Consider the following 15,956-nt stretch of genomic DNA (forward strand, 5'->3'; position numbering starts at 1 on the left):
TGCGCGTTTATTAAATGAATTTGAAAAATTCAACGAGTTAAACTTTTTTCGTATATAAAAATTTTTATGTGCATAGGTTATTTAGATATTCAAGTATAAAGACCCTTGAAACAATTAGTTGGTCAGTTTATCAAGGATCATATGGTCGATTACATTTTTAAAAGCTATGTCAATACAAAGTTATAATTTAAAAACTTTAATTTGTTTGTTTGTCTAACTTATTTGTTTGTTATTTTTATTTCTATTTAAAAATCTTGAAATTCATTGATAAAAAAGTGGTCAAATTTGTTGAAAATAATAAATACTTTAATAATTATAATTTGTATCATTCCAAGTCATTTGTAAATGAATTTGTGTTTGTAAATTCAAATGAAAATTACAACACGATGCTGTCAAGAAAAAATTCAATCACTTTAATTTACCCCTAACTTGACAATTTTAAAATGAGAAATGAAATTTATTCGTCTAAGTAGAAAGTTTAACACAACTTTACAAAGCAACAGTCCAGCTTCCAGATAATTTGCACTTAATTTTCTTGATGGACATGCGTACATGCTATATAGACAGTTAAAAAATAAAAATTTACCAAAAAATCTCCTCATTTGATTATACAAACTGAAGCATTTAAAAATTAATTTTTTTATTTAAAAAAAAAACTAAAAAATACATTTATAATTTCATAAAAAATCTTAATTTTTAATCTAATCCCCTTAAAGTATTTATAATAATTAAAAAAAAATAAAACACCTATTTTAATTAACAAAATTTTTAAATTAATAAAAAAAAAAACAAATTATAAACTCAAAAATTCACTTTAATTAAAATTATTAAAATTAATTACAGCTTTTTTAAAAAGCTCATGTAAAAATTTTATTAATTTATTTTTTTATAAATTTTTAATTAATATAAAATCCTGTATACAAAAAATTTATTAAAAAAAAAAAAACTATATAATTGATTGATTGAAAAGGAAAGAATATAAAAAAGATAAAAAAATGAATATATTGAAGGTTTGATGCCATACAAATATTTTTTTTTTTTTTTTTATATTCATTTATTTTTATGTTTTTCTTTGTTAATTATTTTTAAATTCTCACTGCCGCAATGAATATATACATGTATATATAAATCGAAACAAAAAGTAAAATAAAAAAAACGTAGCTTCATCGTATGAAAATCAAATGGGTGTGATGGATATTGGATTGGTTCATACAAGCGTACATAGTTATGAAGTTATGATGCACACAGCTAATAACTACCATAACTATAAAATATGTATATTGAATATGTTGGTATGTATATCCAACATACAGATTATGGATACAAGTGTGATGCAGCAAAAGAGAAAAATAAATAATAAAAAAAAAAAAGACTGAATTAACCCACTGGGGGGAATGCGATTCTACGGAGGAATTTTTTAATTAGCGCGAAGCTTAATGAAAAATAAAGAAACCATTAAAATAAAAGTAAAAAAAAAAAATATGTCTGATGGAAATTATTATATATAAACCTGTCAACATTTTAAGTATATTTGCAAAAAAAAAGAAACAAAAAAATCAACGCATTCTCTGGTGGTTATTAAAAAAAAAAAATTTTTTTTTTTTTTTTAAATTTAATAATAATTATGATATTAATTTTTAACATTAATTTTTGGTTGTAAAATGGAATTATATTATTTATTTTTTGTATTTAAAGAATTTACAAAATATTAGTTTTTATTTTTGTTGAAAAAAATTTAATTTAAAATAAATTTAATCAATTTTATAATTTTTTATTAAAAAATTTCGGACTTGCTTAGTCATATGATTGGAGTTAAATTGCATATAGATTTGATTTTTTAATTTTTTTTTTTGCATACAGAAATGCATTATGGGATACTGTAAGACAGGATTTGTCTGTAAACTTGCTGATATGACAAACCAGTGTGTCGAGAATCATTGATATCCGCATAAAAGCGTACATAAGCACTTGCGCTCGGGCGCATGCTTTCTGATGGCTTCATCAAATACGCTACAGGAAGTCCATAATAGTTAACGTGAATATCGATATGCAAGCGACAAGCTGATGTATAAAAACAAAAAAAAATACATATCAAAAATTTATAACATTTTTTAATCAACAAATTAAATAGAATCCACATTTTTTCTTCTTTTTTTCTTTGTAAAATATTAATTTAACATTTAGCTAAATTAATAATTCAATATTTAAATAAAAAAATTAATAAAAATAATATTTAATTATTTACAAATATCAAATCATCAATTTAATTAAACAATAAAATTATTATCTCAATGATATTTTGTTAGTTAATCGTCATTAAGCCTCTGAATTTTTTTTCTATTTTTTTTCTATTTGACATTTGTGTGTAAATTTACGATTGTTTCTATAAATCATCAACGATTTATCATTAATTTTTTTATTTCAATTTTAATCGCAACATTTTGTGTCACCAATTTTGATAGTCTCGATGCAACATCATGAGTGTGTTGTACATAAAAAAGTATATTGAAAAAAAAAAAAAAAATTAAACCCCATGGATGAAAATAAAAGTTGTATAGGCATAAAAAAAAAAATGAAAAAATAGTGGGAGAATATGAAAATTAAACGAGAACAAGTAAAAGAGGGGAAACAAAAAAAAAAAAAATGAGACCATTGCGCAAACGATCAATGCCACTATGGTGAGTTTCTAGCGCGTCTTCTCCCCAAGCTAAAATAATTCTCGAGTGATTTCTACGCAATCGCTCTTGTATATCTATCTTTTTTGCTTGGTTTTGGTCTTTATATATTATCCCTTCTACAAAATATCATAGGCCTTTGCACTGTGCTCAATGCCTATTCTCTACTACATCAACACCATGAACCAATATGTCGCTATGACGACAGCATCCCTCCATTTTCAACATAATAATATGTATATATACTCTTTGTCCACCTGACGCGGGTAAATGCATACAAAAGCACACCACATTTTTTTCATATAAATATATATTTTATATGCATTATCTTGATCGAAAAATAAATTATTCAAATTACATATTATTTGCACTTTTTTAATTTTTCAAAAATTTATTTAAATTTTATTTTTATAATTTTTTGGGGTTGTCATTCAATTAGGCAATAATAAAATTAATTAAAATATTATTTAATTATTATTTTTTAAATATTACAAATCATTGAAAAATTTTGAAAATAAATAAATTTTTATGATGAATATATTTCGAAAAAAAAAGGAGTACATGAAGTAGATTCTTGAAGTGAAAAAAAAATTACAATGAGGTAAGCAAAAAAAAAAAAAAAATTTTAAATAAAAAAAAAAAGAGACTGGTATAGTGGATCTATGCAGCATCCCCGCCAACATTATCATCCCCCTTATGTACAGAGTGTACTTGAACGGTGGCTATGTCAAAAAGTGGCGGGGAATAAAATTGTAGGAGAAATTTGTAACATGACAAGTGGGGGTCCCTATATATTACGAGAGCAAGGGGGGAGTGTTCAGTTTGTTCAAGAGCAAGCCTGGTGTAACGTTCGTTTGATAAAAAAAAAATTATATTCTATCGTTGAGTAATAATTATTATTTTTCATAATGTTATAAATTTTTTATATATTAATTTAATATTATATGCAGTATATTTATTATTTTTTTATATACTGTATATTTGAAATTTTTTTTGCCTCGAAATATTGAGTAAATATTTTAGAAATGAATAAAAATATTTGCTTGGTTTTTTTTTTTAAATTTTCGTTTGAATTGAATTTTGAATGGTCAATTTTTATTTAATAATTGATATAAGGAAAAAATTATAAATGGATTTTTTAAGTATGGTGGTAAAAATTTTCAAAATTTGTGTGCAAAAATTAATAATTATGAAGATTTAAAATTATATTTGAAAAAAAAATTAAAAACAAATATACATGTAAGTAATAATAAAATTATAATTAATATTTTTGTGATTGATTGATAAATTTTTTAGTGTAGAGAGTAAATAAATCTAGTTTTTTTTTCTTTATGTAATTAGAGTTTTCGATATATTATTTTTAAAATGAACTGTTGAACTTTTTAATCGAAAAAATCTTGTTGATTAGAAGCTTTTTTTTTTTTTGGGTAGATTGTATATCCTGTCTTCCGGAATTTGCTCAAACTTTTAATTAAAAAAATTCGAAATACAAAATTAAAAAAACCAATCAGTTTGTTTATTATTAACAATTTTTAATATAAAAAAAATGAAAACTGCAAATGAAAATTTTATATGAACAAAAATCTTTATTTGGTAACTCATTTCTACGATATATTTATGGAGAGTGATTTTTAATTAAAAAAAAAATAATTAAAATGTAAAATTGCAATTGTTGATGTGTATGTGATTTATATTATTAGAGTGTATAATTTTTTTAGACACACGAAGCGGCATCTAGCGCTGTAAAATGAGTATATAAAAAATTTAATTTGTACCAATCGATGTCTCTCCTCTGCTCTCCTCTCTAAAACCACCATTTTTAGCCGGAAGTATTATTATTTTTTTTTTTTTTTAATTTCACTTTAACAACAAAATCACACTGATGATTAGTATAATTAAATTTGTTCAAGCGTTGAAAGAAAAAAGCAAGTAAATTGTTAGTAAACTTTCTCCGTCAAGTTAGCCAATATATCTAAGAAATATTTGTTTCTATTCAATTAACTATACACTAATTTAGCGCTAAAATATATTTTTTAAATTTTATAAAAACACTAATAAAAGCTCATTAAATAAAATTCAAAACTTTTTATTTTATTAATAAAGCTTTATGCAAAAAAAATCTCCAGTAATCTAAAAAATTTCTAAAATTAACATTTAATTTTTATAAATAATTGTACAATTTATTTATATTATTTAATTTATTATTTTATTAAAAATAATTATAATAATAAATTAAAGTAATATTTACTTTGTTTAAAGTGAATTTATCAAGTTAATTTACAACAAATAATTCATTAGATAAATTTACGTTCAAAATGAACATTGAAAATAAGCTTTCTCAACTTACATTCTTAAGAAGGATTTAAATTATCTTGTACATTTAAATTCATGAACAGACTTTCATTACATTGTGTGTATATATATAGAAAATACACATCTGTCCATGAAGACTAATTTACAAGAAAATACAGATCACACGTTGAGAATAGGTCCCCAAATAAAATTCTCTGTTGAGATTTTTTTTAGAATAAAAAACTATTGTTTGATTTCCGTTTGAAAAAAATAATAAAAAAATAAAAAAGACTTGCGTAACAGGATTAATCACGTACGAAGAATAATTGAGAATAAAATTATAAATTTTTTTATTTTTTTTTTATTTAATTTATTTCATGCTACTGTGTATAGTTATTTCCGTTTAAATTTTTTTTTTTTTTTCTATTTAACTAAATGTAACATATTTTCATGTACGACTTTTTAAAACAACTTGAATGTGTTTTTTTATTTTGGAGTACAATTTAATCAACCAGTTTTTAGATGACCCAATTGCAAAATTTTAAAACAACTTTCAATGTAATTTAGTTAATTTGCTAAAAGTTTTACTTTATTTATTTTTTAACTATGAAATTTATTTAATCATTGACAAATGTTTCTCTTATTTTTTTTTTCACATGATAAATTTAAAATAGCTTAATTTTAATGTAAAAAAAAATTCATTAACATTTATTTATTTTAGCTAATTAAATTTTTGACCTCATAAATATTCATAGTACATTGATATCAACCCCTAAAAAAAAAGCTCAGCTTAAAAAACTAAAAATTCATAGAACAAAAAAATCTATAAAAATGACATCTAAAAAATAAAATAATTACATTATTTTTTTTTTTGTCTCTATAATTAAAATAATTGACATGTAAAAAATGAAAAATTTATAAAGCTCAATTAACTAATGCATTTATATCAATTATTTTTTGAGTGTCAATTTAAATAATAAATTTTAAATTGCAATAAAAGACTGAAAAATTTATACTTGATATTAATTTTTTTTTTATAGTTGAATAATTTAATAAATAAAAATTTATACTTGGGCTGTATGTTGAAGAAAAAAAATTTTATATAGAATGCACATTTTAATATAATAATTATATGCATATTTGGTATATAGTCTCACTGTTTTATCTGTCTGTGGTACTCTTAGTTCTTGTTCCCCTATTTCAAGCTCACTCCCTCATCTCTCTTTTCACACGTTGTCATAGCAACGGCTCACTTGCCCCAGCCAGACATGACAACCATCCCAAAAACATTGACCTTAAATCCTTAAAATGTCCTTAAATATCCTACATTATCTAAAAATTCAAATTACTTGTTACAAATAAGTCATTATCACTCGATTATTAATCAACAATTTTATATTTTCTTTTACGTTTTTTCTTCTTCAAGTATTATCAGCAAAAAAAGCTTAAAAAAAATTAAATAATATAACTTTAAATAAAATCTTTTAACACTTTAAGGGGATGATTATACTTAAAAACTGTTTGAATTTTATTTCATACAGTTAGAGAAATTTTTAAGGCCCAAATTTGATGTTGTAAAAAAATTAATTTTAAAAAATTATCAACACTTTTTTATTGTGTACTTGAAAAGATCTATAATGAAATTATAAAAATTATATATTATTAATAAAATGATATTTAATATTGTCTTTGAAATCGTGACTTTTAAAATTTATCTTAATAATAGTATTTATATTTTTATATTATATTAAAATGCATTGCTCTTCAAAAATATTAAAAAAAAAAATTATAAAAGACTTAAAGTTAAATGCAATATACTCGACTCACTTATGTTTAATAAAATTCATCAATTATATCCAATAGAGAAAATGGAATGTACGTTAACTAGTGACGTTATAACACAATTGCTATCTTGCTTGTGTTACTAGGCGTTAATTTTTATATGCTCACAAGTCTATGGACAAAGTAGGAAATATAACGGAGAGATAAAACAAAGTGTCTATTAAAAGTTTATTTATTTTTTTTTTTATACAAATGTATATATATGTTAAGGTGAATGTCTACAGTTGGTGTGGATATTCCATTAGCGGAAATGGCGACACAAAAAAAAATTATAAAAAAAGTTGACTGCAAAAAAAAAAAAAAAATCAAATCAACGTCATCAACCATACCATAATTGACATATCAATACCATAAATTTGTTATAGGCTAACCATTTATTGCATTTAATTTAACTACTTTTTATTTTTTATTTTTAAACATGTATTTATTTGGTTATTTTATATTGCAAATATATTGAAGGTGTTTTTTTCTTTTGTATTTTGTAATTTATACAAAAATAATTTCAAAGGTTAAATATATTTTTAACATGTGATTTTAATTTTACATAAATATATTATAATCTTTACCCTTTGACGTATTTTTTTTGACTTTTTTTTTCCATTTTTTGATCACTATGATCAATTTTTGTTGACTAAATTCGCTAGAGCAAAATATTTTTAATTATTTAAAAGATTAATAATATTTATTCAAGTATTTTAGTATTTTTTTTTTTTTTTTTTCATTTAAATATCATTACGGAACATAGTACGTCATTGTTGTGACGTCATTTTCCACGAGTTAAAAATTTCAAATACGCATGCGTTTTACACAAAGTATACAGCACTGTATAGTATATGTCAATAACTAATAAACACGCGGTTTTCTATGCAAAATTATACAGTAAAAAAATATAAACAAATTGACTATTTTTTTAAATAACAATATGCAAATAATCATAGAGTAATTAAAGAGTTATTTTTAAAAATTATTTCTATAATGTTTAACAATTTTTCATGATTTTAATAACAATGTTAAAATTGATTTTATTCAAAATTTTTATTGTTGACATTGTTGTTAAATTAATCAATTAATTTTGTACTTGTTTATTATTATTGTTGTATTTATTATTGTCGTAGTAAATTTTAAAAGAGAAAAAAAAAAATAAATGATCAGTCTTTTGTTGGTGATTTAATAAATGCTCCGTTTTGTAAATGGATGCATTATACAAAACGACATATTAAAACTTATGTTTGTCGTTGATACGAACTACCAAGACATCCTGAATAAAGTTAGGGTCAAAACGTGTGATTCAAAAAGTATATACGGGAGCATTGAATTTGCATAGGTAATGAAATTCGGGGTCGCGCACGGTCACACAAATACTTTTGCATCAAATTGTATATTATTGAAAAAAAATATCAAATAATATTTTAACAATATTATATCAACAATAATGTACAAGCAAAATTAATAATTTACATTTATATTTTTTGTTTTCAGATTTATTACAACAACATTCATGGAAAATTTAATTTTTTATTTTTTCAGTTTTTCAATAAGTATATCTCATTGAAATTAATGACAAAAATTAAAATTTGAAATTTAATAAGATTAAATAAATGGCTGTTGATAAATCTCGAGATTTTATTTCCTGTGTGTGGCCAGCCCAAAAATAGAACGAAGGGCAATTGAGAAAAAAAAAAAAAAAAAGTTTTAAAAATAAAATTTCTCAATTATTTTGTTGTACAAATAATGATAATTTAAAAAACCAAAAAAATTATAAACATTTACTTGTACAAAAAATTACAAAAACTGATGAACAAAAAAAAAAATTGTAAATTAAATTTGGTACATGGAAATTCACCAATTTTCAATAGAAAAAAAAAATAGAAAAATAAAGAAATAAATAAGATAAAAAAGAAAATGACAAAAAAAATTATTAAAAATAATGATTTTTTGAAAAATAATAATAAACAATAATAAATAATAATAAATATTATTATTATTATTAAATATTATGTATGCTGCGCGAGATTAAACGAGTCATTCTACCCCCACTTATGATCTGGTAGTCGGGCAGCGTCAACACGATGAAAGATATAGCCTGGTCTAGTAGATAGAAACTCGAAGGAGAAATGGCAGTCGCCCTTGGTTCGCATCAAACTATCAAAGTGTCATGCAGTTAGAGTAATAAAATTTTTTTTTTCATATATAAATAATTTATTTTCTATCATCTGGATGACCATCAATTATCAATAATAATCGTAAGCCATTTTATTTATAATAATTATATTTAATAAAATCTTAATTAATTATTTTTTTTAATTTATACTCCAAAAAAGATAAAATAAGAAGAAAACAGATGTCCGGAAAAATATCTAAGGGTGCAAATAAATTTAGAGAGTGATGGCGTCACATCTGAAAAGCGTGTTAAAAAATTTTTAACAACGCCAAGAATATTTTACAAACGCATAAAATCACTGTGCGTTGGATTTTTTTTTTTTTTTAAATTTTAATTAATGAAAAGTGTCTAAATAGTTGCGGACATTGTGGGGATATTTATCAACGGATATGAACAAGTGAGAGTTCAACAAAAATAAGTGGGTTGACATTAAACAAATATATTAATTTATTTTATACATAATTTTCAATTAAGACTAGTTAATATTTTTATTATTATTTTTCATGAAAATTATGGATGCATTGTTTAGTGGGTGTGACAAAATTATCTTTTTTAAATTCAGCACAGTAGTTTTATATTATTTTTTTTAATTTTAATTCTGTGTATTGAAAATATATTTCTTATCAAAATATAAGAGATTACATTCCTATAATATTTACCAGCGCCATCACTGGCATCACCAAAAATAAAAAATAAAAATATGCATTTATTAGATTATGAAGTGGTACGCAGACAGCAAATATTTACGGCACGTGACTGACCTGCATATATTAAAATTATATCACGTATATATTATTTATATTTAATCAAAAAAAGAGCCAAGAAAAAATATATATTTTCCTCTATTTTTTGTATAAATTTACCTCGTGGTCGAAAAAAAAAAAAAGAGAGAAAAGAGGATGATAAAAGTTTGGGTGTAGCTTTAAATTTAACAGAAAGAAAATATTAATTTTTAGATGTAAATTTATCTTAATTATTTATAGCTTTATTAATATTTATTTATTTGGAAAATTATTAATTAAATCTATTGAGTGAGTATTTTTTTTTTTTATCTACTATTGAGCATAAATTTCTACGCGCATGCTCACTTTCGTAACATAACTATTTTTCTATACCGGATTTTGGGGAAATACTAGATTAAATTGATTGGAAATAAAAGCAACTAGACTTAATCAATGTGTTGAAACTTGAAGATAAATTTATATTGTGTAAATAATTTATTTACAATTGTTAACTGCCTTTTTTTTTTTGCATGATAAATTGACAAAATGATTACAATATGAAATTACTGTTACAATTGTCACCAGTTGTGTGTTGAATGATAAAAATTGATATTTCCTGACAAGGAAGTGTTCTTATTTTTATTATAATTAATTCATAAAAAGAAAAAAAAAAATTATAAATATAATTTTTAATATTAACAAATGTTTATTTATTAATTTGATTTATTGTTAATTTTTCTTTCATGTTTCCAATCAACCACCACGAGGAATCAATCATCATTCGAAATTTATTTTCACATATTGGAGCACGTGCCGACAGCCCCTTATCATTCCCTTGTCCGGTGTTTAGTTTTTCAACTGGACGGAGAACTGATAAGGGCCGGAAGGTTACAAATTCATCGATGGAAAAAACAAAAAAATTGTTCTGCTAATTTTATTGATAAACATTGTTGTAAATAAAATATAATCTTCATGCTGATACTTAAATTTATTCATTGTTTAAAATTAAATTAACATTTGTTTTTTTTTTTGTTATAAAAAATGTATTTATTGTTATTTTTTGTTTAAATGTTGAAATATTGTTGACAAGTGTTTAATTCATTGTTGTGTATTTTAAAAATACATATTCAACATGAATTTTATAAATAAAAATGTAAAATTTATGTACAGTATTTTTCTTTTTCAAAATTATTATTATAAATAAAAAGAAATATATTTGTCGGGGGGATGACATGATTAATTTTATTATATGAAATTGACTGTGAAACTAACGGCATCACTCTTTCCATATGATTTAATCAAATCATCAAGTTGTGGATTAATTCATCCAAAACATAAAAATCCATGTCAAAATTTAAAAATATTTTTATCAATTATTTGTTATGATTAAGTTTTTTTTAAATTAAAATTAATGTCAACTTGGTTCAATTGGAATGTTGTCATCATTTGATATTTGACAATTTATATTTTTAGATAATGTTTATTTTTTAATGACAAATAATTTTTGTGATGTTGTTTTTTCACTTATAACTTGTTGAAAATTATTTAAGCTTTGTTGTCGAATTATTTTTGATGAAGATAAGCCAGAATTATTAATTTTTGGTAATAAAATTTGACTTTTAATTTGTGATATTTTTGGTTTTAATTTTCTCTTTGAATTAATTGTTGATTGATTTGTTAAAATTATTTTTTTCGAATTTTCAATTGAAGGATTTATTATTGTTATTGGTGTTGATATTTGTTGTGTTATTATTGGAATTATTTTTGAAGTTTCTGGTTTATTTTCTGTGTAAATAAAAAACAAAAATATTATTTTAAATTAATAAAATAAATAAAATTTTTAAAAATATGAATTTACCTGTTAATGCTTTTGTTACAGGACAATTTTTATGTGCTAATAATAAAGTTTTTAAATTAGCAACTTCAAATCTTAATGCATTAACTTCATTTTGTAGTGATTTATTTACTGAATTAACTTTTTCCATTGATGTTTCAAGTTGTTCAATCCAAGCTTTTCTTTTAGCTCGTGAACGCATTGAACTTGCACGATTTCTTTCAAGAATATCTAATTTTTTTTTAACATCATTTGGCTTATTATTAGTAACATTCAATGATGCTGATATTTCTCTTGAATAATTTTCATTTTCTTCTGTATTTTTATAATAATAATTGTTGCTTTTATCAACAACTTGTAATTGCTGCAACAAAATTTAATTGTTCATTATTAAAAAAAATTAATACATTTTTAAATTTTGGTAATTTTAAATACTGCATACATTACCGTTTTAGTAGATGAATGACTCCATAAAATATCATTTGATTTATCATTTGTATAATTTTCTAATAGACCAGTAGTTTTAAATTTTTGTGGATCATCAAGCTGTTCATCAACAAGCTCTTGATCATTGTCAAATCTATCATTAAAAAAATATAAATTAAATATTTTTCTATAAAAATTAATATTTGTTGGACTTACGAAGATGTTGCTGGTAAATTTTCTTCTTCTTGTATAGCTTCAGTATTTTTTTCTAACATTGTACTCTCTGTAGTTATAATAATACTATTTTTATTTTCTTCTCTAACATTGTTATTATTATATTTTGTTGTCTCGTTAACAGTTACTGATGAAATCATTATTTTTTCATCATCCAAATTTGGAAATACTTGTGGTGTATTAAGCGTATCATCATTAATCTGTAAATGATATTTAATTTACAAAAAAAATATTAATTTAATTGCTTAGCTTATATACAAACATCAGTGACTTCTAGTGATTCTAATTTTCCACATTCAACAGCTTTTCTAAATGTCTCATCAAATGGATTGACATGTTGAAGATCTTGAAATAATCCTACTTCTTCAGAACTTCTCATGAATCTTGTTGGTGTTGGTGTTTGATCTTTTAAGTAAATAATTGATTTTATTATTTAATAAATTAGTATGTTTATTTTATTATTTAATATATTGACATGTTTATTTTAATTAATTTACCAATGAAACTCGGTGGTTTTCCATTTCCAAGATTTAACATCATATTGTGTTTTGTTTTATGAACAACCAAATGATCTTCATTAGTAAAACTCTGCAAGTATAAATTAAATAATACAATAAAAAATTAATTTATCATCCAACAATCATTATTAACTTACCATATTACAGCCCAAAAAATTACAGCCAAATGGTTTTTCTGTATGATTCATGATGATGCTCGATATTCAAAATAAATTAAAATTGTTTTTTACAATAATTTTATAAATATAGGTATATATTTGATTAATAAAAAAAAACAATAACAATATAAAAAAAAAACAACAATGTATGTGTGTTGATTTTGGAGTAAATATTTTAGAGTAAAAAAATTTTACTAATCTTAAAAATAATTAATTAAAATAATCTTAGATAATTAAATGTTTTAATTTATCTCAGATTAGAACAATTATAAAGGCTGACAAATGACAATAATAATATATAAATAAAATTAACAGTGGTTGACAGGCTAACAGCTGATGCAACAACAACAATAACTGCTTAAGGTCGTTATTCACCGTTCAAGTAAAATCACAAACAAAACGTCAACCAGGCTTAAGACTAAAATACCGTGAATCATAAATCATAATCAAATCCATGCTGGTAACGTAGACATGTAACTACGATCACGTTAATACGTTATGTTATTCCATGAGGGTTTATTTTTTTTTTTTTTTTATGTAACCTGATATATCCATTATCCTGTGTTATCCTGAGCAATCCTGCATTATCCAATATTCATATCAATCCATATTAAACTTGATATAATCAAATCAATACATTTATTTAAAAATAAAAAAATCAAAGGATCAATTGAGGTAAATTAAAATTTATAATTTTAATAATTAAGAAAATTTATAAATAATAAACACGTGTTTCAATTGTATATTTTAACATTTTTCATTATGACATATATTCAATATTATTTGATTTTAAATATAATTTTATTGATGTTAATTTTACTGGTAATTACTGGTAAATTATCCATTTTTAATTGATCTACATTTTTGAACATATTTTTTTTTATTTTATTATTTTTGTTGTAATACATTTAAATTTATAATTAGTTTTTTAAATATATATTTTTAGAATTTACTTAAAATGAGTACAAAGAGAACATGTATTGAGAAAGACCAACCAACCTCTGATGATGGTGTCAAGGATCAACAAGCAAAAAGCTCCATGCCTGTTGGATCAGAAAGGATAGATATGGAAAAAGGTATGTATTATCATTAAAATAAAAGTTATTTCTTGTTAATAAAATATCAATATTTATATTATTAATTTAAAAATTTGATATGTTTTATTTAATAGTTTGTGTCAAAGAAAAGGAGGCAAGTGACCTTGATTGGTGTGACATTACAAAATTCAAATGTGAATCATCAATTGGACATTCTTATGGTAACCGTTTGTTGACACAATCAGACTATGAAAAAATATTGTTGAAATATGGTAATTCTATAAAAGAATTGTCTCTCTCAGATGATTGTGATTCAAGTATTATGCCATTTGTTGGTGATCACTGTAAAAATTTAACAAGTCTTGAATGTGAATTTAACGTCAATTCATTAAATAATAATGCTCATCACTTTGTTCAAGCATTTACACAGTTGAATAAATTAAAATGCATTAAAATAAAAGTGACGAATAAATATAAAACAGAAACAATGAATCTACTTGAAATAATAAATAGTCTTCCAGAAGAAATTGTTGAAATTCATATACTTGCTGAATATTGGTTCGGGCCAGTTTTTTGGGTAAGTTGTTATTGTATACCAACTAGTTGTCTATCACCTGCAGTGACAAACAATACTATTAATCAAATAAACACAAATTATATAAATAAATTTCTATTATTTTCAGACTTTTGAAAAATTTAAAAATCTTAAAAAACTAAATTTACCTGGCATTTGTTTAGACAAGCTAGTTCTTCAAGAAATAGCAGAAACAACAACACTTGTTCATCTTAACATTGAATTTTCTTATAAACACATAGGGTTTCCTCTATTCAATAAACTCGTTAATTTGGAATATATTAAAACATGGATTGAAAGTGAAATTGGGGATCGTATAGATAGGAAGAGAGTACTCTCTACAAAAGTACTCAACACTATTTTTGATAAATGCAAAAATCTAAAACATCTTGATATTCCATGTCAGCATTATGATTTTGCTACAATTCCTTTGGATAAATGGAAAAACTTTAAAAATTTGGAATATCTTACTTTACGTTGTGATGAAATTCCGGTTGACTTAGCAGATACAATTGTTAAATATTGCAAGAATTTAAAACACTTGTGGATCACACAAGAGTGCTATTTAATAAGTGCAAAGGTTGTAAAAAAGTTAACAGAGTTAGAAAATCTTGAAAGTTTAGTGATAGATCGTAAACGCTTTGAACTCAGTGAGAAATCAATAATTGCAATTGCAAACAATTGTAAAAAACTTAAACGTTTAGAATTTAGTTATAATGGCTATATAATACCAACAGGTGTTGATGATGACCTTTCTTCTCCATCTGTTTTAAATGAGTTATCAAAATTGCAATATCTTGAGCATCTAAACTTGGAAGGATTAAACAATGTTGACAATAGTACAATTATTGCTATCGCTAATAATTGTAAAAACCTAAAAACTTTAGATATCCAATTTTGCGATGGTATTACTGAAACAGCTCTTGATGCTTTAGAAAAGTTGAAAAATTTGGTTGTAACCAGTTAGCCGACAAAAATCATTGATTGTTGGAAATTTACGTAAGCTGTTTTAATATTTCAGAGCTTCATTATCAGGTCAAAAGAATTAAAAGAATTCCATTTTTGTTATTGCATCGTTTTACACATAAGAACAAATAATTCGTCGATAATAAAATCTTCAAGGTCAATAATTAAATCTCAATGTTAGGTTGTTTAACATTATTACAACCTTTACATTTATCGTATGTTTTCTCTCTTATTTATACGCTTAATATTCTTAATATTCTTCTCTAAAACATACAAAAAAATAAAGTCAAAGACATTGTAAAAGAAAATAATTATTTAACTTGTTTTTCATATTACTTGAGATCATAAAAATTCAAATATCAATGTTAATATTTTTGTAAAACAAAGTTCAATAATAAAAATACTTTCTTTAATAATTTTTTGTATGGAACAATTATTTTTACCCTTAATTGTACCTAGGCAAAATTTTTCACTTACTTCTTCACAATTTCTCATGAATCTTGTTGGTTTTGGCGTT

The 15,956-nt window shown here is 23.0% G+C and overlaps 2 protein-coding genes and 1 long non-coding RNA gene across 3 annotated transcripts; 2 read left to right on the forward strand and 1 right to left on the reverse strand.

Moving 5' to 3' along the window:
* The first annotated feature begins 3,494 nt into the window (after positions 1 to 3,494).
* Positions 3,495 to 9,247, forward strand: LOC122853273. The gene is made up of 3 exons (XR_006373900.1): positions 3,495 to 3,914; positions 8,289 to 9,052; positions 9,131 to 9,247. It is a non-coding gene; the product is annotated as an uncharacterized LOC122853273 (long non-coding RNA).
* Positions 9,248 to 10,138: 891 nt separating this feature from the next.
* Positions 10,139 to 13,217, reverse strand: LOC122853254 (cyclic AMP-dependent transcription factor ATF-2). The gene is made up of 7 exons (XM_044153611.1): positions 12,842 to 13,217; positions 12,684 to 12,774; positions 12,449 to 12,591; positions 12,169 to 12,386; positions 11,974 to 12,106; positions 11,551 to 11,890; positions 10,139 to 11,477 (listed from the first exon to the last, which is right to left on the reverse strand). Exons 1-7 carry the CDS (start codon positions 12,890 to 12,892, stop codon positions 11,173 to 11,175), a joined length of 1,281 nt encoding a protein of 426 aa, XP_044009546.1. The 5' UTR covers positions 12,893 to 13,217; the 3' UTR covers positions 10,139 to 11,172.
* Positions 13,218 to 14,376: 1,159 nt separating this feature from the next.
* On the forward strand, positions 14,377 to 15,502 carry LOC122853261 (F-box/LRR-repeat protein 17-like). The gene is made up of 2 exons (XM_044153623.1): positions 14,377 to 14,476; positions 14,583 to 15,502. Exons 1-2 carry the CDS (start codon positions 14,387 to 14,389, stop codon positions 15,438 to 15,440), a joined length of 948 nt encoding a protein of 315 aa, XP_044009558.1. The 5' UTR covers positions 14,377 to 14,386; the 3' UTR covers positions 15,441 to 15,502.
* Positions 15,503 to 15,956: the final 454 nt, after the last annotated feature.

Source organism: Aphidius gifuensis, linkage group LG3 (assembly GCF_014905175.1).
Source record: "Aphidius gifuensis isolate YNYX2018 linkage group LG3, ASM1490517v1, whole genome shotgun sequence".
Taxonomy (NCBI): Eukaryota; Metazoa; Arthropoda; class Insecta; order Hymenoptera; family Braconidae; genus Aphidius; species Aphidius gifuensis.